The 23,778-nt window shown below is 48.2% G+C and overlaps 2 protein-coding genes and 1 long non-coding RNA gene across 3 annotated transcripts; all 3 read left to right on the top strand.

Annotated features, from left to right (window-relative positions):
* The first annotated feature begins 1,547 nt into the window (after positions 1–1,547).
* LOC123068432 (cysteine-rich receptor-like protein kinase 7) lies at positions 1,548–20,030 on the top strand. The gene is made up of 5 exons (XM_044491017.1): positions 1,548–4,392; positions 6,467–6,874; positions 17,526–17,561; positions 18,589–19,654; positions 19,732–20,030. The coding sequence occupies exons 1-5, from the start codon at positions 3,684–3,686 to the stop codon at positions 19,835–19,837; spliced, it is 2,325 nt and encodes a 774-aa protein (XP_044346952.1). The 5' UTR covers positions 1,548–3,683; the 3' UTR covers positions 19,838–20,030.
* LOC123068438 (uncharacterized) lies at positions 16,099–17,480 on the top strand. Its single transcript, XM_044491025.1, has one exon. The coding sequence runs from the start codon at positions 16,197–16,199 to the stop codon at positions 16,947–16,949; it is 753 nt and encodes a 250-aa protein (XP_044346960.1). The 5' UTR covers positions 16,099–16,196; the 3' UTR covers positions 16,950–17,480.
* A 3,002-nt stretch (positions 20,031–23,032) lies between the features above and the next one.
* LOC123068442 (uncharacterized) lies at positions 23,033–23,504 on the top strand. The gene is made up of 3 exons (XR_006431762.1): positions 23,033–23,117; positions 23,203–23,297; positions 23,388–23,504. It is a non-coding gene; the product is annotated as an uncharacterized lncRNA (long non-coding RNA).
* The last annotated feature ends 274 nt before the right edge of the window (positions 23,505–23,778 follow it).

Genomic DNA, 23,778 nt, shown 5'->3' on the forward strand with positions numbered 1-23,778 from the left:
AATTTTTTGAACTTTTTGAATTTGAATGCTCGATTTATAGTAAAGTATGTAGGATCTAATTAATGCCATGAGAGTTGGTTCTAACGTGTTGGTAGCAAACTAGTTCTTGTTTTGAGTGGTCTCTGGTTCGAATGTTCGTTCATTCACTTATTTAAATTCAAAATTCCACTAAAAATTCATTCAAAATATTCTCGGTATTTCTCGGTAACCGTGGTAACCACGTTTATCAGTCCCCCTTGGTAAAATTGCCTCATTCAGTAACCAAAACCTTGACCACAACCACCACCCACCCACGGCTCGGTCAATCGAACCTTGTGATGCATCCCCCGTTTCTACGGGCACTCCTCTCTGTCCTGGCTACATGCTTTGTGCTGCTGCACCACGCGCCCCCGCCGCCAACTGCAGCCCTGGCGACCTGCATGCCCAAGGCGTACTGGAACATCAGTACGCCCAGTACCCGTTCTGGCTCGTCAGCCTACATCCACTGTACCTCGGAGAGATGAGGTCACTCTCAAGTCTCAACAGGTTGGAGGAACTGTGGAAAATTGGTGTAGTCAGGGAATTCGTATGCGTGGACGTACGCACGACCACTGCCAAGGACTCCACTGCCCCATATACGTACTACCGTTCATTATTAGGCACAGTATCCTCCCTTGCTTGTATCTCTATCTCCCCACCATCCGTGCTCACCTACACCTAGTACATCCGTATCTAGACAAATGTAAGACAAGAATTTTGGGACGGAGAGAGTATTAAGTTTGCCCTCTTGCTTGTTGTTGCAGCAAATTTAAACTCGTATTCTCCGATGCCTCCAAGCTGCTGGTTGTTGGTCTTCGTCTGGGTTTGGTGGCTGCCACTGATGCTTGCTCGGGCTGAGGAGCAGCAAGGGGATGGCTGCTCAGGCTCGGCCAAGAGATGCGGCAACATGACCATCTCCCACCCATTCTGGCTCACTGACTGGGAGACGGAACCAGTATGTGGTCTCTCAGATTTCGAGGTCACTTGCTCTAGCAACACTCCAGTTCTACAGAGCTCTGTGCCCTTCGGCTACGGCTTTGCTATCATCGACATCTCTTACGAGGAACAGAGCTTTTGTGTCGCTGCTCTTGCCAAGCTGTACTTGGTGCAAGCCCCCAACATCTGCGGCGTACCGATCTGGAACACGTCCGCTAAACTGGGCATCCCGTTCAGGATCGACCCCATCAACCTGAAACTCATCTTGTACAGTTGCACGCAAGCCGCAGCGGCGTTTGTGGTACATCGGGACAGAGAGCTGGTGCAGACGAGGATGAGGTGCGAGAACAAAAGCGAGGTGTTTGTTCGTGCAGGTGGCCATTACAACGAGATGAGCAGCTACGACAGCTACGAGGGTTGTGACGCTGCCGTGATGCCTGTGCTGGGCTCGTCAGGCGAGGCAAATGCGGGCAACTACGAGCAGCTCATCAACAATGGCTTCCTCCTGACATGGAAGCGCCCTCTTTCTACACCTGCACGTGCAAGTAAGTTCACCCGTCAAATTACCTTTTAATTAAGTTTGTAGCTAATCTAGGACGAGTAGTGCCTAGTTTGCTTGCATTTCCTTAATTGAACCAAGCAATCAAACATGTTACTCAATTATCATGGTTGAGCTTTTTTACGGTACCTTGGTGCTCCAAGAACATATAGGAGTACGAAATGGATCTGACCATCTGTACTGTACACGAGGGCAACTTAATCATTTCCGGATCATACGGCCCTGGCCGCCATCCCCACCATGGCGACTGTACGTCCCCCCGCCCTCGCCATGGCCGGTGTGGCATCTCCTATCACGTCGTTGCCCACCAACAGGATTGCCTCCTGTCCTACTGACGTTTTCCATGGCACATAGCTTGCGACCGCACGCTTGTGATCTAACGTACCCATGACCCTTGGCTCTGCTCACTCCTCCGCTTGCTGCTGCACCGAAGGACGCCTCCTCCACTATGGACGTCTTGTCACCGTCGTCGATCCGCATAGATCTCAGGCTCTCGGCCATGCATGACCCACCCATCCAAGCGCGCGTGCACGGTTTGCATCTAGTTGATTTCCTGCGGTGCTGAATCCGACTTCCGGCCAGGGCGAACAAGAATAGTTTTTGAAGAAATATTTGCCAAATTAATATTATCGATTTGTTTCTTGTAAAAAGAATGATAACGAGGTTTGTTTGACGTTTTTGCCCCTGTGACCAAGGTACTCCGTGACCTTTTGAGTTGGTACTGCCACAAACTAATTCTGGAGTGCCAGATGATAATGGCCACCTGAATGGTCTAAATGGCTGGCTTATATTACTTTTTGGGGTACTGTAAGAGGACTCTCATGGTTTGAGTTAGAGGCCGTTCGGAAACTCTCCGCTCCGTAACTCAGCAGCGGAGTGGAGCGGCATCCAGTAGAATTTTGGCGAGCGGCAAAATGGGCGCTCCGCCCGCTCCGCTCCCTCGCGAAGGAGCGGAGTATTACCGAACACAACCTTACTATCATGTCACGGAACATGAAATACTGATTCTTACAAGTACAATGTTGAGAGTGAAATATACGACATGAATTAGCATACCATGGTGTTGATGTCTGTAGATCAGACTCAGTCCTTGGGTCCATCTTTAGTCCATAGTTGACACCGACATCGCATCACACCATCTCCTTAGTCAAGGCTTGTCCTTTGGGACCTGCTGAACTATTTACTTTATTTTGAAAAATCATCATCCACGCAATTCCGACACTAGCCTGTATCCCACCTACATCTATCTGTCTTTTGATGAAAGCTCATCAGGGCGCAATTGATCGCCAGATCTGTCTCCAACCAATTCTGATGTCCCCGACTAGCTTAGTTGTTGTTGCTGTTCCAAATTTCTTGCCTCTAAACTCACAAACCTGTTAAACTCACAAAAATAGACAACACCCCGCTGGTTGAAAACCTGATGTAGATCTAATACACCCAAAACGAGCAGTGCTCCACTTGGTTCAAAGAGTATATGGGATTATACAGACATTGACAACGTTCCGTGCCTCCAGTTCCTTGCTCTAAACATAACAGTGCATTCTATGGTGGAAAATTGTTCACGATAAAACTGTGGAACACTGCACCAACTAGACATGGATCGAGACATTTGGATGTTGACTCTCTCTGGCTGGTATATATGGAGAAATAAATGCGTCTAGAGAACCAGTCAAACTCGTTGGCTAACAAACCAGTCAAAGTAGTTGGCTAACGCCATCCATAACATCTTCTGCCTTATCTTCGTGCTTCAATACTGTTCGTTGCAGTTTGAGCCATACGTCCACCAGCCACCCACGGGTCCACCGATCCAACGGCACGATGGATCGCCCGTTGCTGCACGCCCTCCTCTCCGTCCTAGCAACAACAACGACGCCAGCGTCGGCAACCATGGCGATATTGACATGTCTGAAAAGTCATGCACCCACTTGATCTGCAGCCACACATAATTTTGTGCCAGGTCTTCCCTTTGCCCCGTCAATTGGGATACTCAGGGAGTTCCTATGTTAAACGTACGATGACTGCCAAAGGACTCCATTGCCCCATCCAAATGTCATTCATTCTTAGCCACATTATTTCTCTCTCGTATCTCCCCACACCCCATGCTTGATCATTGATCCAGTTTCCTCCCCTTCTCTTTGTCGTTGACACAAATTTCAAGGCTCATCGTTCCATGGCTAAGGCCTGCTGTTTCTTGGTCTTGGTCACAGTGTGGTGGCGGCCACTGATGCTCGTGGCGGCCGAGTTGCAGCAGGGGGAAGACTGCTCGGACCAGAAGTGCGGCAACGTCAACATCTCCAACCCGTTTTGGCTCTATGACAAAGATACGGGAAGATCATGCAGTTCTGATCCTTACCAGGACTTCGATGTCGCTTGTACTAACAACAGTTATCCATCTCTACGGAGCACCATACCCTTCAACAAGGGCTTCAAAATCATCAATATCTCTTACGAGGAACGCAACTTCTACGCGGTTGATCTGGGCAAGCTCAACATATTGCAGTCCTTCAACAGCTGCCTTGCCCCGTTCTATAACACCTCAATCAAGCTCAACCGCCCGTTCACGATCGCCCCGGTCAACCTCAACCTCATCCTGTATAACTGCACGGAGAAGGACGGAGCAGCGGCCGCGGCAAGCCGGGACAGAGCCCTGGCGCCGACGAGAGTGAGGTGCCCGAACGAGTGGGTGGTGCTTGCCCGTGCGGGAGTGCCTCACGACCCGACCGGGAACTACAACAATTATGCTCGGAAGGGCTGTGCTGCCGTCGTGGTGCCGGTGCTGGGCTCATCGTCAGGGGCGAGCGCAAGCGACTACGAGCAGCTCTTCAGCGATGGCTTCCTCTTGACATGGGATCCTCCGCCTCATCCCACTATCTTTCCACGTAAGTTTACTCGTCAAATCATGTTTTGATTTGTTTGTAGGTGAGCTAGGGCGCGCAGTGCATACTTTACTTGGATTTCCCGTATCGAACAAGCAATCAATCAAACTGTAACATGTTTGTTTTAGGTAGATATTTTACAGATCGCCACTTCTGTTTGCTTTCAAGTGGTTAACTAATGCTCAACCACGATTAATTACTGGAACTCATGATTTGCATTACTTTAATAACTTATTAGGTCAAGAAAGCTGAAATACCAATTCTTAACTAAAAGATGAAAATCTAGATCTAGCCATGGGTGGTTGGATCCGGTGACGACGGCGCTTGAGTGCTGCTCCCTTCGAAGGCGTTGCTGTTGAAGAACCTCCTCATCCGTGTGGTGTCATGAGATGATTGGTGCGGATATGGTCATTGTTGTAGTTTGCTGATCGTGCATCTGATCGCTTTTTTTTCATCGCCTACGCATAGCTTTGGTCTTATATGACTTTGCTTTTTGTTGGCGTGTTTTTGTGTGTGTGTGTGTGTGTGTTGTTGGCTGTGTGCATCCTATCTATGCAGAGGCCGGGTGTGTACTCATTGTGTTTGTATCATCTTGATGCTCCATTCTGAGTTAAAATCCACCCTTTGTCGAAAAAACTAAAAGTGAGATGCTGAGAGAGAAATTTCGTACCATGGCATTGCTGCGTGCCCTATCGTCCATATTACTGCTGTCTGTTGAGCTGCAGAGCGTACTCAGTCCTTGGGTCCATCTTTAGTGCACAGTTGGCCGTCACATCGCATCACATCATACCATCTCATTAGTCAAGACTTGTCCCATGGGTTCTCATAACTAATTATTTTCTTTTGAAAAATCATAACTCAGCCAGTCAATTCTTTCTGACTCTGGCTGTCCCCCACCTCCATATATGAGCATTGCTATGCAGCCCATGCTTTTCAGACGATACTCAGACGACGTTGCCCACCAAGCCGTTTGTTAATTAGATTCACGTCAATCACACGGTGTAGAGTCTGTGTCGGCTGCACATCGGCCATACCATGTCGTGTGTACATCAATTTCGTCTGAGTATCGTCTGAAAAGCATCGGCTGCATAGCAATGCTCATCTATTTGTCTGGCTTCTCCCCATCCTTCTCGTCTTGGCTGGCGTGGGACAGCGGTGTCGAGAGGAGCGCCGGGCGTACGTGGGGTGCGGTGGTGCGGCTGGCGGGTCTCCCGGCGGGGTCGTGCGCGGCGCGGCGATGGCGTCCTGCATGTCGCGAGGTGATGGCTGCGTTGGGCCTGCCCGGTGGTCGCGGGTGGATGCTGTGGATCTCATCTGAGGCGGCAGGCGGCTTCTCTCGTACGATCCGAAGGCGGCGGCTGGGGCGGCAACCCCAGGTCTTGGCGGACGACGGCGGTGTCTCGAACGTTGTTCCCTTCTCGAGGCATCGTCATTGCAGGTCACGTCAACGCTTCGTGTTGCTTTACCACACGATCACGCAAGTGTCGCCAACCATGGCGATATCGACATGTCTGAAGAGTCATGCACCCACTTGATCTGCAGCCACGCATAATTTTGTGCCAGGTCTTCCCTTTGCCCCGTCAAGTGGGATACTCAAGGAGTTCCCATGTTAAGCGGAAGATGACTACCAAAGGACTCCATTGCCCCATCCGTACATCATTCATTCTTAGCCGCATTATTTCTCTCTCGTATCTCCCCACAGCTCGTGCATGATCATCGATCCAGTTTGCTCCCCTTCTCTTTGTTGTTGGCACAAATTTCATGGCTCATCGTTCGATGGCTAAGGCCTGCTGGTTCTTGGTCTTTGTGGGGGTGTGGTGGCTGCCACTGATACTCGTGGTGGCCGAGGACCAGCAGGGTGGAGACTGCTCGGACGAGAAGTGCGGCAACGTCAGCATCTCTAGTCCGTTCTGGCTCACCGATATACAGACTGGAAGATCATGCGGTGCTTTTCCTTACCAGGACTTCGATGTCGCTTGTACTAACAACAGTTATCCATCTCTACGGTGCTCCATACCTTTCAGCAAGGGCTTCAAAATCCTCAACATCTCTTACGAGGAACGCAGTTTGTATGCAGTCAATCTGGGCAAGCTGGACGTGTTGCAAGCCACCGACAAGTGTCGTGCGGTGTTCTATAACACCTCAGTCAAATTGAACCACCCGTTCAGGATCACCCCCGTCAACCTGAACCTCATCCTGTACAACTGCACCGAGGAGGACGGAGCAGCGGCCGCGGCACGTCGGAACAGAGAGCTGGTGAAGATGAACGTGAGCTGCATGAACAAGTGGGAGGTGCTTGTCCGCGCGGGAGTACCTCACGACGCGACCGGGAACTATGCTAGCTACGCTCTGGAGGGCTGTGCCGCCGTGGTGGTGCCGGTGTCGGGCTCGTCGGCGAGGGCTAATGCGAGCGTCTATGAGCAGCTCTTCAACGATGGGTTCCTGTTGGCATGGGATCCCCCGCTTCATCCCTCTATACTTCCATGTAAGTTCACTTGCTAAATCATCTTTTAATTAGTTCGTAGGTGAGCTAGGGCGCCCAGTGCCTAATTTGCTTGGATTTCCATTATCTAGCAAGGAATCAATTAAATTGTGATATGCTTGTTTTTGTTAGATATTTTACGGATCACCCCTTCTCTTTGCTTTGAAGTGGTTAACTATGCTCAACCATGATTAATTACTGGAACTCATGATTTGCATTACTTTAACAACTTATTATGTCAAGAAAGCTGAAATGCCGATTCTTAAAAGTGAAATGCTGAGAGAGAAATTTCGTACCATGACACTGCTGCGTGCAGAGCACACAATCCTTGGGCCGTCCGTATCGCTACTGTCTGTAGAGCTGCAGAGCAGACTTAGTCCTTGGGTCCATCTTTAGTCCACGGTTAGCCGTCACATCGCATAACACCATCTCATTAGTCAAGGCTTGTCCCATGGGTTCTCCAGACCTAATTATTTTCTTTTGAAAAATCATCCCTCAGCCAGTCAATTCCTTCCGACTCTGGCTGCCCCCCACCTCCATCTATTTGTCATTGCATATATATTGACCACCCAATTCATCACAGATCTCCAACCTTTCCAGATGTACCCGTCCAGCTTGTTGCTGCTCCTGTCTGTATGTTTGGCTTGCATCGCAGACATTAGTTCAAGCGTGCAAGCACAAGCAGCCTGCGAGCCTGAGCGATGCGGCAACCTGACCGTTTCTTCCCCATTTGGCATCGCCTTGGGATCGGAGGAGAACAGGTGCGCCCAACTTGGGTTCCAGGTACACTGCTTCGACGGTGTCCCATACCTTGGGTACTACGAGGCTGGGTTCCGTCTCCAGATCCTCGACATCTTCTACAACAACGGTTCCCTGCTCGTCTTCGACGTCCACAAGCTCGGTGACTTCAATCTCTCCGGGGAGAAAGGCTGCCATGTCCCCAAGGCCAACGTGGCCACCAAAATCGGGCCTGCGTTCTCGATAAGCCCCCGGAACCAGAAACTCGTCTTCTACAATTGCACCCGGGCGCCGGCGGCCCAAGCGGGGCTGGTGGACACGGTGTGCCGGAACAACATGTTTGTCCGCACGGGAGGGCGCTATAATGCATCGGCGTGATAGACGGCAGCTACGCTTTGGAGGGATGCAACGCTACCGCCGTGCCGTTGCTGGGGGCATCTGGAGAGGCGAACCCCAGCGACTACGAGGAGCTCATCAGTGATGGCTTCCTCCTGACATGGCAGCCGCCAAATTACCACAGTGGTAAGCTTACTCGTCCTTGTCTGTCGTCAAATACATTTTAGTGAAGCAACTAGGCGCCAGGCACTAGAAAAGTGCCCAGGATTAGACGCTTGGACGCAACAGTTCAGCCCACTTAGATGATCGAAATCGCCTGCCTTTGGCGTCTGAGTCCCATATTTCAAACAACCTGGAGCATAGTTGAAGATTTGATTAGAAATGAGAATACGTTTAAGATGACTAGCTAGTGAGATATGGGTTCCTAAAAAAAAAAACAAGTGAGAGATGCCAGACCTGTCACCGTCAGGCATTCTTAGCGGCAAAATGGCACCGTCGACCTATGCGGTGGTCCTTCCAATCTGCCACTACACACAAGAAAATATTTGACCAATCAAGATTTTGAAGTCATCAGAAAGTAAAGACAACGATACTTTGACAGTGGATGAGTGCAGGAATAGTTAGGCCAAGTGAGACCTTCTTGCCTCTCATCTAGTTTGCCCACTGTTATGTAATACTCCGCTACTGCCATGTGCAAGAGCAAGAAGATGGATCCATTCCACTTCTCTGCAGCTGCCATGTTCTACTCAGCCAGGCTTCTGCTTACCCTCCTCTCTGGCACCGCCACTAGCACCCAAAACAGCACGACAGCATCGAGTATCTATAGTGGTAGTGGGTATGGAGAAGTAAATGCGTCGACAGAACCAGTCAAGCTTGTTGGCTAAAACCACTTATACTATGTTCAAATCAGACTTGTTCTCCCTTATCATCGCCCTTCAAAATTATATCTTCAGTCGACAGAACCAGTCAAACTTGTTGGCTAGCACCACTTGTACTATGTTCAAATCAGAGTTGTTCTCCCTTATCATCGCCCTTCAATCAATATTACATCTTCAAATCAGACTGTTGGCATGTATTCAACCTCACTGTTTTCCCTTCTTTGGTCCTTCGTTCAGCATCTCACCTCCATTTATTTATCTTGGTATCATCCACGCAATTTCTCCCTCTTCATATCCCCTCCTCCTACCATGAGTTATGCCAGTTCAGGATTGGTTCACATCTACGCGAAAAACTTATCCTCCTTGCGCCATAGACCATTGTCTCACTGAAATCATTGACCAAAATTCTCCTCGTGTGTTCCCACGTGTCGGGCCATGCTGTTCTTCTTCCTCGTCATCGTCTCCGGAATGCTGGCACCGATGCTCGCGGCGACGGCAGACAGTGGATGCTCGCCGGAGCCATGCGGCAACTTGACCATCTCCTCCCCATTTGGGATCGTCTCACATCCTGAGGAGAACAGGTGCGCACACTTCAGTTTCCAGGTCCACTGCAGCACCGACGGCGTACCTCGGGTACAACGACCGCGGGTATAGCCTCCAGATCCTCGTAATCTTCTACGGCAACCACTCCCTGCGTGTCTCTGACATCAACAAGCTCAGAGATCTCGATGGTTCAAGCCACAAAGGCTGCCATGTCCCGAGGGCCAACACAGTCACCAAGATCGGGCCTCCATTCTCCATGAGCACCTTCAACCGGAACCTCATCTTCTACAACTGCACCATGGCACCGGTACCGGCGACGGCGGGGCTGGTGGAGACGGCGTGCCGGAATAACACGTTTGTCCGTGTGGGAGGGCAGTACAATGAGACAAGCGGGGTTGACGGCAGCTACGCTTTGGACGGCTGCAGCACCACAGCCATGACGGTGATGAGCTTGTCGGGCGAGGCGCATGCAAGCAACTACGAGCGGCTCATCGGAGATGGCTTCCTCCTGACATGGGATCAGCCCCCTCTCCCGACATTTATTAGAGGTAAGCTCACTGATCCGTCGTGAAATACTTCTCTAGGCAGTTGCTCTCTGTAAAGAAATATAAGAGCGTTTAGATCACTCTTACGGAGGGAGTACTAGCTAGGTGCCTAGGATCAATGCTTCGGCGCAGCAATTTTATTCACTAAGATGATCAAAATCGTCTGCCATAGGGTGCAAACCATCACTTTTAAACAAGCTGGAGCATGTTGGCAAGAGCCTCTCTCTCTCGCCTAGTTCTGGGTGGATACACACACGCACGCAAGCTGTTCGAGCAAAATGGACACAAGCAAAAACAGAGGAGGAGCAGAGCAGCACACACACAGGTTGGTTTTCCAGGCAACGAATGCCCTTTTTCCTTTACTAAACCAGCGACACACTCCGGCTCTACTCTTTTGATGTCCAGTTACAGAAACCAACACCACTGTAGCCATACCAGTGCACGCACACAGCCCACACTCTGCTACAATACTTGGGTACACACTCAGTACACCCACTACGTGAACTGATGGTTGCAACAGATGCAGTTCACCATCACTCCACTCACCCACAGTGCACCAACACATGGGCACCCTCCAGGTTTTACCACGACCATATTACAACAGGTTTACACAACTAACAATCTTCCTCCTAAACCTTGTTGTCTTCATTTGACAACCACCATGCCAATCCTTCGTCTGAGCTCCAGGAACTTCAAACGCCCAAGGGGCTTGGTAAGTAGGTCTGCCAGCTGATCTCCCGTTGGAACATAGTTCACCCCGATCTTGCCATTCTCCACACAGTCCCTGATAAAATGATAACGTATATCGATATGCTTACTGCGATCATGGTGAACAGGATTTTTGGCCAATGAAATAGCCGACTTGTTGTCAACCAACAACTCAACCTGAACTGGCTGCTTCCCTTCCATCTCAGCAAGTAGTTGTCCAAGCCACAAACCCTGACAAGCAGCACTAGCGGCAGCAATATATTCAGCTTCACATGATGAAATTGCAACTACTTTCTGCTTCTGGGACAACCATGTAATTGGACTCTTGCCAAGGAAATAGAGTACTCCAGTTGTGCTTTTTCGGTCATCAACATCTCCACCGTGATCACTATCAGAGTACCCAAGCAGGCTGGGCTTTTCTCCTTTATTCTGAGAGTATTTGCATCCAAGGTTCAGAGTTCCACGGATATACTTCAAAATTTGTTTCACCGCTGCCATGTGCTGGGAATTTGGGCTCTCCATGTATCGGCTTACAACGCCAACAGCATAGGAGATGTCAGGTCTGGTGTTAACCAAGTACCTGAGGCTTCCTACTACACTCCTGTAGTATGTTGGATCCACTTTGGGTCCTTCTCCATTCTTACTTAACTTCAGCCTTTCTTCCATGGGTGTTTGACAAGGATTGCAATCCAGCATGCCAGTCTTCTCTAGTATCTTCAGTGCATATGCAGATTGGCAGAGTGAAATGCCATCTTCAACTTGCGCAACTTCAATGCCAAGATAATATGAAAGTAGACCCAAGTCACTCATACTGAACATGTCTTTCATCTGTTCCTTGAACATAGCCACTTCTTCTGCACTAGAACCGGTTATGATCAAATCATCAACATATACTCCAACCAGCAGTCGTGCATTTCCAGAATTCTTCATGTACACCGCATGTTCAACAGGACTTCTAATGAAACCAAGAGACAACAAAGTCTGATCCAGTTTCAAATTCCAGGCTCTTGGAGCCTGTCGAAGCCCATACAAGGCTTTCCTGAGTTTCAGTACCTTTCCTTCTTTGCCAGTTTCAATGAAACCTGGAGGTTGTGCTACATACACTTCTTCCTCCAATTCTCCATTTAAGAATGCTGATTTCACATCCATATGGTGTACCCTCCACCCTTCATTTGCTGCCAATGCCATTAGTAGCCTCACAGTTTCTAGGCGTGCCACAGGTGCAAAGACCTCATCAAAGTCAATGCCATGACGTTGCACATACCCCTTGGCGACTAGCCTTGCCTTGTGGCGTATCACATTGCCTTCAACATCTTTTTTCAATTTAAATACCCATTTCAGTCCAATGGCTCGCACTCCAGTAGGTGGTGTTACCATTTCCCATGTATCATTTTCTTTTATGGATTTCAGCTCTTCCTCCATGGCTTTCTTCCAATGCTCATGCTTCAGAGCATCATTGTGGTGAGTTGGCTCCTCTGCACCTAGCATACACAACTCAAGTTCCTCCATATGGTCATAATCAGCTGGACTCCAGTGTGGAGAGGTAGCATCGAAAATCTCATCAAGGGAGCGCATTTTCAGTGGAGCAGATGATTCAGGACTTTCTGCAGCAACAGAGGATATTGGTGTCACCATAGCAGGTATAACAGGTGACCCTGGAAGCACTGCTTGCCTAGGTGTAATTGGTTCTGTACCTTCCCTGTTTTCTGCATTTTCACCTTCTTGAGCAGCATGGTCATTCACTGATTCAGTTTGTTCAGGTTCAAAGTGAACCAGAAACCTATCAGTGTCATCACTGATCGTGACATCATCTCCACTGGACCACTGCCAACCTTTTGATTCTTCAAAAACTACATCCCTTGATACACACACACGATTTGTCTCTGGATTGACAAGTCTATATGCATTTGAGCCTTTCTCATAGCCAATCAATACCATTGGAATACTTCTGTCAGCTAATTTCCCACCAGATGGACCTGTTACCTTGACGTGAGCCAAACAACCAAAAGTCCGAAGATGGCCAACATTTGGTTTATAGCCATTCCAAGCTTCATAAGGTGTTTTTACAGCAACACTCTTCGTGGGGGCTCGGTTCAAGATATAAATGGCAGTAGCAACTGCTTCCCCCCAGTAACAGCCCGGCATATTTTGGCTTTTCAGCAGACACCGTGCCATTGCAACTACAGTTTGGTTGCGTCTCTCCACAACTCCGTTCTGCTGAGGGCTGTAGGGTGCAGTGAGTTGGCGTTGAATTCCATGATCTTCACAGAAGGAATTGAATTCAACAGATGTAAACTCTCCTCCTCTATCACTCCTGAGCACTTTCAACTTCAGCCCACTTTTCAACTCTGCAGCTGCTTTAAACCTTCTGAATGCAACAAATGCTTGATCTTTGGTTTTCAGCAGCACTCCCCACATGAACCGACTGAAATCATCTACTATAAGCATAAAGTAGCGATTTCCGGCAGGAGTTGCAGGTGTAATTGGACCACACAGGTCTGTATACACCAACTCAAGACTTTTTTCTGCTCTGAAAGTTGCGTGCTTTGGAAATGGTAGTCGACGCTGCTTGCCAATGAGGCAGCCGTCACATACCCTGTCCTTGTGGCACACTAAAGGAAGCCCTTTAACCATGTCATGCTGAGCTAAAGACCTCAAGGCATCAAAATTTAGATGACCATAACGAGCATGCCACAACCATGACACATCAGTGATAGATGACAGTAAACACACAGGCATGCCCAAACTAATATTCAGTATATACAGCCTGTTCTCTCCTCTTGGTACTTTTACTAGCAGTTTTCTCCCTTGATCAAATATTTGCAGGTACCCATCTTCTAATATGACCTTGCAACCATACTCTTCCAACTGTCCGAGACTAATGATATTACTTCTCAACTTTGGTATGTAATAAACATCAGTTAGCCCACGATGAGCCCCATCTCTTGTAGTAATAAGTATGGTACCCCTGCCCTCAATTTCAACCAGGGAACCATCTCCAAATTTGACTACTCCAGTAACTGAATCATCAATACTAGTAAACATTGCTTTGGAGCCTGTCATATGGTTGCTAGCTCCAGTGTCAAGATACCACATTTTAGTGTCATACCTTCCATCATCACTAAGTTGTGGTTTCACCTTTTCTTCATTGAGGTACACCCTGCCCTTTGCTTCTACTGAGTTACCTGATATTACACAGGTTTCTGACAGTAGAAGAGCAGGTTCTTCATTTTGCTTCTCAGCCACCATGGCTCTTTCTTGCTTCTTCTTCTTTGGCTTGGTGCATTCCCTCGAGAAATGCCCTTTTTCACCACAATTATAGCACTTGAATTTTTTCTTCGGAGTTGCAGCAGATTTCGCGCTCGACGACTGGTCATCGCCTCTTCCGTGGTCACTTCCACGGTCAGCGCCTCCCTTTCCACTACCACCTGCTCCGTTGCTGCCCCAGTTCTTCTTCCCGACGTAACCTTCCCATTGCTTCCTGGTCAGCATGAGGTGCTGTCCATCAACAGGATCACCAAAGCGCTGCTTAATGCGCTCCTCATACGCCTTGAAGCGCCCGAGTAGGTCCTCCACCGTGAGCGTCTTCAGATCGACACACTGCTCCAATGCGGTGACCAAATGCATGAGCCGCGCTGGCGCTGCTTGAAGCATCTTTTGGACAACGGTGATCTCCTTCACCTCATCGCCGAGCGCACGGATGGATGACACCATCTTGTTCACGCGCGTGGCGAAGACCTCTGTTTGCTCGTTGTCGCCCATCTCCAGCCCCTCGAAGGCCTTACGCAGCGCCTGCAGGTTCGACTCGCGCACGCGGTCATGGCCGACGTGCACAGACTTGATGGCCTCCCACGCCGCCTTCGCCGTGTCCTTGCCGGCGAGCGACGCGAGCACATCTTCCGGCACGCCTTGATAAATTGCCAGGAGCGCGTCACGATCCAGCTCGAACTCCACCTTGTCGGAGTGGACTGCCTCCCACACGCAGGCTGACTGTAGCGCCACCCGCATCTGCATCGCCCAGAGGGTATAGTTGGTGCGGGTGAGCTGCGGGTAGTTGATGGGACCTCGGGGCCTCACCGGCAGCGCCTGGGCCACCGGCATCAACTCCCCCGGTTTCTGCTCTGCACCAGCCATCTCCCCCTTTAGCGCCGCCAGTTCGGCTTTGGCTGCGTCCGCCTCCGCTCGCGCAGCCGCCGCCTCCTTTAGCGCATCCTCCGCCGCCTTGAACGCCGCCTCCGGCGTCTTGTCCATGGCCGCCAATCACCCCTCGCTGGCTCTGGTGCCAATTGTTGGCAAGAGCCTCTCTCTCTCGCCTAGTTCTGGGTGGATACACACACGCACGCAAGCTGTTCGAGCAAAATGGACACAAGCAAAAACAGAGGAGGAGCAGAGCAGCACACACACAGGTTGGTTTTCCAGGCAACGAATGCCCTTTTTCCTTTACTAAACCAGCGACACACTCCGGCTCTACTCTTTTGATGTCCAGTTACAGAAACCAACACCACTGTAGCCATACCAGTGCACGCACACAGCCCACACTCTGCTACAATACTTGGGTACACACTCAGTACACCCACTACGTGAACTGATGGTTGCAACAGATGCAGTTCACCATCACTCCACTCACCCACAGTGCACCAACACATGGGCACCCTCCAGGTTTTACCACGACCATATTACAACAGGTTTACACAACTAACAGAGCATAGTTGAAAACAAGCTGGAGTGATAAAAGAATTTCTCAAAAAAAAAGTGTAGATGTGACACCTGCAACAGTCGGTCAATGCCGGTGGAAAATGACAACGATACTTTGACCAAAATGATCACTCAAGATTTTGTATAGTCATCCCAAAGTTCATAACTAAAGGATAACGATACTTTGGATATTTTTTCAAAACTGTGATGATTTTTATAGCAAATTCAGAATCTATACGTCCTCACACAAGAAAATCATAACTAGCACCCTGTCGGCCTCCAGTTGGCCGAAGAGGGGCTCTTCCGCCTGCGGTGGACCGAAGTGGGCTCTTCAGCCTCTCGTTGGCTGAAGAGTACCCCAACTGGACTGAAGAGTACTCTTTGGTCTACCGTTGGCCGAAGAGTGGTCTTTGGTCATCCGTAGGCCGAAGAGTACTCTTTGGGGCCCAAGGCCTAGCATAGGCAAAAGAGCGCAGCCATGCAGCTTCGGCCTCCTGTTAATGCAAAAAGTTGGGGCCCGAGGACTCTTCGGCCTACGGTTGACCAAAGAGTGCTCTTCGGCCTACGGTAGACCAAAGAGTCCTGTTCAACCCAGTTGGGGCACTCTTCGGCCAACGGGAGGCTGAAGAGCCCACTTCGGTCAACCGCAGGCCGAAGAGCCCCTCTTCGGCCAACTGGAGGCCGACGAGGTGCTACTTTTGATTTTGGTGCGTGAGAACGTATAGATTCCGAATTTGCTATAAAAATCATCACAGTTTTGAAAAAAAAATCCCGTGGACTGGTCACTAACTCCCTGGTCAATAACTAAGCCGCGTAAACAAGTCTTCCAACTCCGTGTTACCTTCCAGTCCCCTACTACTACTAGAGTGCAAGAGCAAGAAGATGGATCCATTTCACGTCCATGCTGATGCAACTGCCATGTTCGGCTCAGCCATGCTTCTGCTCGCCCTCAGCCTCCTTTCTAGCACGACCACTAGTGCCAAAAATCTGTCGTCCTGCAAGCCGGCCGTGTGCCCCTTCTGGCTCAACGGCACACACCCGCCAGAGTGCGGCTACAGCGCTTTTCAGGTCAGGTGCGTAGATGGCAGGGCGTACCTCCAGCCGTACCAGATCTTCGACATCTCCTACGAAGACAAGTCATTCCGGGTCATCAAGCCCGACATCTCCTACGGCGGCATTTGTGACAGCGAGCTCAACATTAATGCCTCCTCCGACCTCGGCCTCACGCCCTTCCGCATTAGTGCGACCAACCAGGAGCTATTCTTCCTCAACAACTGCACCGAGCTCCGGTCACAGCCGCCACCACCTGCGTGGGCGCCTGTCAACTGCTCGGATGGATTCACCTTGCCGACGTCCAACTCGTTCACATGGCTTGCCGGAGCGTACAAGCCCAACGGCCATTGGAGTCCGGTGCCAGGGGGCTGCAGGGTGCCCATGATGCCGGTGATGGGGTACGAGGGCACGTCCGGGGCGGACTACGGGCGGCTGATGCAGAGCGGGTTTCTTCTGGAGTACATGGTGGGTGACTGCAAGGCGTGCGAGGAGAGCGGAGGGCTTTGCCTGATTAATACCACCTACGATATCTTCGAGTGCCACCTGCAAAGGCCGCGTGTCTCCGTCCAACATTTGCGGTGAGCTTCACACGTATAATAGCGACAGTGAGTTTGAACATTTGCGGTTTAGTTCAGTTTTGGCAAGATTAATAAGTTCTTTTTTTTATCTGAAAATAAGTAACTTCTGGTATAGAGGAGATTTACAGGAGAAGTGAACACATGATGCATCTATACCTGCTAATTACTACACTTCGTACTAAAATGTAGTAATAACTAGTGCGATCGGTCCAGTTCTGTACCCTAAGTACTCTTCCGTTTTGGTGCACTGTGGATCATGCTGGTACCGCGTTGCAATGTCATTGAAACACATCCTCATAATTCACAGTCTATGCAATCTCTTATATTGGCTATCAAATCTACGCAGGCCTATAATTAAAGTATATTTTTTGTTAAACCTGTATTTGAGCGACATAGTTGCTAAGTCAAAAGAAAGCCCATGTTCTTTTCTTCACTATCTTGCAATGATTTTTTTTGTATACTTCATCAGCAGAATATTGGATATTCATAGACGATGCTTATCTCTTTCTTTTGGAAAAGTAACCAATGTAGTACTATTAGGTGACATTGTTTCTACTCTAATTGTTACATTATATTCCAGGTCGCGAGAGGAGAGGGAAGAAGATTATGGTAATAGGTAGGTAATTTTTTTCCATTTTTTCATATATAACAATTTGAATATAAGTAGTTCACTAATAGTGATTCTTTATGATAAAATAAGAACTTAAACATTTAGAAAAAATTATCATGTCTGTAATCACTGAAAATTGATTCTAAAAGAAAAAACTGAAGAGAAGGTTGTGACTATACTCAGGCACACTGCACCCCCTTATCCAACCATCTATTTGTTGGTTTTTGATCCGTGCATGAACTTTACATTTTTTTTTTGTTTCCCTCAAATGAAGCAGCACATTAATTTCAAAGTTTGCAGGTCAACAAAATACTAAAACTACAATGTGTGGAAAAAAACTTTTCGACTTTTTCTTACATCATATATACTACAAATAATATTTCTTAACCGAAAAATCTGATTTCGTATATTTTTTCCGGACCAATAGACTATGAAACTTTTTTCACACATTGTAGTTCCGAATTTTGTTGATCTGCAAAGTCTGAAGTCCATATGTTTTTTCATTTGAGAGAAACTTCCATGTAGTAAGTTAGTTGAGTAGCACACATCAAAGCAGTATTGAAAAGCTCAGATAAGGGGTGCAGTGCGGCTGTGTTTAGAAAAAGCAGTCTCCAATCTGAAACAATCAATCTAAGTTTGTGATTAATAACAAGACTGGTCAATTTTTGACAATTAGGGGCTGTTTGGTTTCTAGCCACATCTTGCCACACTTTGCCACACCCCACCTTAAGCAAATTTGATCAAGTTAGGTGGGTGTTTGGTTCGAGCCACACCTAAGGCAAGATTTTTTTTTTATGAGAAGTGAACCCCACGTGTCATACGCATAAAAAGTGTCGCAAGATTCCCTTAGGCAAGGCAAAGTGTGGCTAACAATTTGAGCAACTCAAGTTAGTCAAGTGTGGCAAAAATAATGCTGCTAGTTTTGCCACCATGTACTCTTGTGGAAGGAGAAATTTAAACTACTGACTGTCTGGAAATCATAGTATTATAACTTCTGTTTTACAAAAGGAAATAACATCTGCTTCCATCTCAGGTATGACATCAGCAGCTGCAGCATTTCTCTTTGCATGTCTTTATGTGCTGATATGGCATAGAAAGGGAAAAAGACCATGGTTTCTCCTTTGCAAGAAGACTAGCAGCAACACTGAAAAGAATTACGAGGCAATGATAGTGTCATATGGATCCCTAGCTCCAACAAGATACACGTACTCAGAGGTGTTGAAGATAACGTCTTCTCGCAACAATCAGCTTGGGAAAGGTGGTTATGGTGTGGTTTTCAAAGGAAGACTACATGATGGTCGTCTGGTGGCTGTGAAATTCTTGCATGACTGCAAAGGAAATGGGGACGAGTTTGTGAATGAGGTCATGAGCATTGGCAGGACCTCTCATGTTAATGTTGTTAGTTTATTTGGGTTTTGTTTGGAGGGATCAAAACGAGCTCTTATATATGAGTACATGCCCAACGGTTCCTTGGATCAGTACATTTATTCAGAGCACCCCAAAGAAATTTTAGGATGGGAGAGGCTTTATGCGATAGCAATCGGGATTGCTCGTGGCCTCGAATACTTGCACCATAGCTGTAATACACGTATTGTCCATTTCGATATCAAGCCCAAAAATATCCTTCTAGACAAAAATTTTAGCCCAAAGATTGCTGATTTTGGTCTAGCTAAATTGTGTCATACAAAAGAGAGCAATCTTTCAATGACTGGAGCTAGAGGAACAATTGGATTTATAGCCCCAGAAGTTCACTCTCGAACCTTCGGGGTGGTTTCAACAAAGTCGGATGTTTATAGTTACGGAATGATGCTGTTGGAGATGGTCGGAGGTAGGAGAAACGTAAAATTGATTGTTGCAAAATCCAGCGAAAAGTATTTTCCAGATTGGATTTACGATCACTTTGCACAAGATGATGGACTACAAGCATGTGAAGTGACAAGAGAAATTGAGGAGATTGCGAGAAAGATGACATTCATTGGCTTGTGGTGCATACAAGTGTTACCTATGTATCGCCCTACTATAACCAAAGTTCTAGAAATGTTTGAGAGAAGCTTAGATGATCTGGACATGCCGCCAAAGCAGAACTTCTGTGAACTACTGTAAGATATTTCTCTCATATTTTTGTTAGTTTGTTTCTTTGCAACAACCTGACCTGCATGTTTATCTCTCATTACAGTGAAAGTTCAGCTCACAATATGGATGTACAAAGTTCAAGTTCTACTAGATCTGAGGAGATCAGCCTTGTGAATTCAAAAATCCTACAACAATCGCCAACTCTTTGAGCAGATAGGCCTTGTGAATCAAGACTGTGAGAAGGTGGCCTGTACTAGAGTACATTCAGAAATTGAACAAGCGCAGTGAAATTCGGCATTGTAGTAGACCATATTCCATATATGCATGACCTAGAGTCAAGAGCGTCCATGTACCAGCGTCCTAAGTTACCGACCACAGAAGGAATACAATTTATTGTGATGAGTTTTATGTTCCAACTTCCAACTGCTAAAAGGCATCGGAGGCAGACAGCCACCAAGGCCTTCTTGCCTGTAACTACAGCCCCCAAAATTTCATAATCCGGATGCATACAATGTATATCCATCTAAGCATTGTAACATTATATGCCAATTCATAGCAAACAGATTAATCGTAAAAGCGGAACGCGTATACATACTTGGGAGCTGTTCGGGAAGCCTCCAGCTCCGCCAGATTCAAAGATCCGCAGAGTACCTATTTCCCCGCTCCGTAAATTTAAACTGCTGCTCCGGCTGCTCCGAGAGCGGAGTTACGGAGCGGGAGGGACTCCGAACAAGCCCTTGGTCCTCTTCGTAGATTGTATCCACTCAATCAAGCCGTTCTTCTCCGTAGTTTGTAGCCGTGCTTTTCCTTGACTCGCGCAGGACCCTGCCGGCGACCACCGCCGAACTCCGCCCGTGTATTCCTCTCCCTCCGCTGGCGAGCCGAGGGTTTGCGCCGCTTCTCAGACAACATCGCCTCCGCTGCCCCTCATTCGCCGCTGTAGCCGCCGAGCGGGTCCGTAGCGGTTGGTTGGTGATCTCATCCGTGGTGGCGGACTGGCGGAGGTCCACGCCCCAGGGGACGCCGCGGCGAGAGGCCAGGCTCTTCTCTGCGTGGGCCACGATGGCAGCCGCACGCTGCAGCGTGCGCCGGCAAGGGAGCGAGCGCGGTGGGAGATGGTGCGGGGAATAGGGGCACACTCAGCCTGGACGGCACGAGCGGGCTTTCCGGCCCGCTCATGGCCCATTTAGGACCGGCCCGTACGGTCCAGGCCCGATAGAAAAGTGTGCCGGTCCGAGCCCAGAAAAGCAGACCGAAAAAAGTTCGGTCCGGTCCGGTTTTTAACCGGGCCGACCGAGCGGACCGATGGCGCAAGGCCCAGCCCATCTAATGTAACAGATCGATAGAGGCCCTGCCGAGCACCCCTTCCCCTCGTGGCCTCGTTCCATCCCCTCCCTCCTCGCTCGATTCCTCCCCCTCCTCACAAACAGAGGCGCCTCCTCCTTTGCTCTATCCCTAACCTAACCCAAGGCGACGGCGCCGTTGCCCGCGGATCTCCCTTCACCGACGGCGTCATCTCTTCCGAGTCCGAGCTGGAGGAGCACATCTACGTCGGGGAGGCAGCAAGGCCAGCACGCCGTCGGTCCGTCCTTCCCTGGTTCCTCACCGAGCGCCACGAAGAGGAAAAGGTAATGTGTCCCTAACCTGTAACCCTCGGCCCTCGCCAAACTGAGATGATTCAGAGAAACTTAGATAGGAGATCTGGAGATGTAGTGTTTGGTCAGGAGATAATGGTGATTGGTGAAGGAGAAGGGGAATGAGAGGGGAATTGTGTGATGCTGGTGTTCATTCTCGAACCTGATTTTTCAGCTAAATTCTTAGACACCAGCAGCCGCAGGTTCGAGAATGCCGCTAGTGATCCCCTGGTGCTGCTGTTTTTTTAGATAATGGTCAGGATTCAGGAGATAATTATGTTCATTTTCACTAGTAGTAGATGATTTTCTATGCTACAAAAGCCTGTTCCTGTTCATTTTGTATGATGCAACCTGATTTTGTGCGTATTTTGTTCATACTCGTTCCCTGTGATGTGTACCATGGTCTGAGATATTTGCTGTTTTTTGTAACCTGATAATCTGAGTTATGTACTGTGTTTTGTAGATAATGGTGAAGGAGAAGGGGAATGAGAAGGGAAAGGGTGCTAGTAAGGAGAATGCGAAGGCGAAGGCAAAGGAGAAAAGCGTGAATTACCTAATTAGGCAAGATTCGGCGTTGCCTCCGCCGGTTCCGAGGAAGAAGAGGAAGCCTAAGGTGCAGATTAGGAAGGCGAAAGACTTTCCCAATGCCCCAACGGGAGAGTTGATTTGTAGGTTAAAAAAACACCCTCCACCTCCGAGGCGTCTCCCCGACCGCACCGGTGCCGGCGTGCGTGCCGCGGAAGCCGCTGCCTCTACTATTGTAAGATTGCTTTACTTGATGCTTGATGTAGCCATATTTCCATATAATCATATAGGTGATGCTTGATGCTTATTTGTGTGCCCATGTGTGTTAGGTGGTAGATGACGAGGAGAAGGAGGATGAGGACGAGGAGGAGGATGAGGACGAGGACGTGGACATGGATGGGGACAAGGACAAGGACAAGGACGATGAGGAATATGAGGAGCAAAATCTGTTTATAGTCCCGCCACAACCGAGTGCTGATATGTCGGATGATGATACATCAGAAGGGTATAAGGAATCAGCTGATGAACTAGAAGGGGACACTATGTCCGAGGAATCACTTGTGCATGTTGTATCTAGTGAGGAGGAGGCAAGAGAAAGGAAAAAGAACAAGAGGCGAAGAGCCAATGCTCCTGTTAGGATGCAATCAAACGTGCAATGACTAGTGATAGTGACCACTACAAGGAAATGGGTGAAGCAATGTTGGAGAAGTTTGACAAATATTGGGAAGAAAAGAACAATGCCATGGTGATCGCAACCGTCTTTGATCCACGGTACATATGCTTGCTGTTTTCACTCTAATGTTTTTTTATTCATGTGCTTGCTGTTTTTTTATTCTTGTGCTTGCTGTTTTTTTATTCATGTGCTTGCTAATTCACTCCAATGCTATCATCTTTCATCCTAGGTACAAGATGAATTACATAGAGTGGGCCTTTGGAGAACTATATGGAGTAGGAAGTACGAGATGTAGGACTGAGATGAAAATCGTGGAGAAAGAATTGGCGACCTTGTATGACAAATGTGTTTCCCAAGATAAGCGAGCTGGAAATGGAGAAAGTGTATCTTCCTCTACAAACATTCCTAGTATCCCGGTTCAAGCTGGGTATGAGTCCTTCTTATCGTCCCGTTCAACAAGAATATCAAAGAGTGAGTTGAGGAACTGCTTAGAGGATGCGGTTGAACCTCGCAACAAGGCTCTTTATCTTCTTGGTTGGTGGAAAGTCAATACTCCTAGGTACCCAATTATGGCCAAGATAGCCAGGAGGTTCCTTACTATCCCGGCTACCTCCGTGTCTTCAGAATCTACCTTGAGCACGACCGGAAGGATTTTAGGTATGTCAACTAGTACTAATGAACTTTGGATATAAACTTGTCAAGTTCTCATCCTCAAACTAGTTTGTCTACTTTTGTGTATTAGATGACTACAGGAGTTCGTTAAAACCGGTTATGGTGGAGGCATTAGTTTGTGGTGCAAGTTATATCAAGGGTGCTCACGTTGACTTGAATCTGGTGGTATGTTTGCCATCTTTTCCTTACCTTTTTCTTTCTTTCTTTCTTGGTCTTGTTGTGATGTGAGCATTTGTCGAACTTCCACACTTGTAGCCGAGGGATGAGAATGAAGAGGATGATGTTGAAACCATCAAGTTACCCATCGTGGAGGAGATCAACGATTGGTAACAATTCTTCCTACATGTTTCACTTGGCATACGATACCAAACATTATTTATGTGAATGTTGCTTATCTTGTAGATGCTCATCATGTGGATGTTGATCTTGATCTTGCTATTTTGGAGATGAATGTCAAAGTGATCTTTCTCATGGGAAGGCTACTTTTGCATTTGGGTTATGTTCGAACTTGTCAAGTCATGAACTGTGAAATGTCACAACTAGCTTGGAGATGAACCGCTCATTTGTGTTATGTTCAATTTGCCAATTGACATGGACTTGAAATTGTCATTGCAAGTTTGTAATCGTGTCGTTCAATGATGATAAG

The sequence above is a fragment of the Triticum aestivum genome, chromosome 3B, assembly GCF_018294505.1.
Source record: "Triticum aestivum cultivar Chinese Spring chromosome 3B, IWGSC CS RefSeq v2.1, whole genome shotgun sequence".
Classification (NCBI taxonomy): Eukaryota; Viridiplantae; Streptophyta; class Magnoliopsida; order Poales; family Poaceae; genus Triticum; species Triticum aestivum.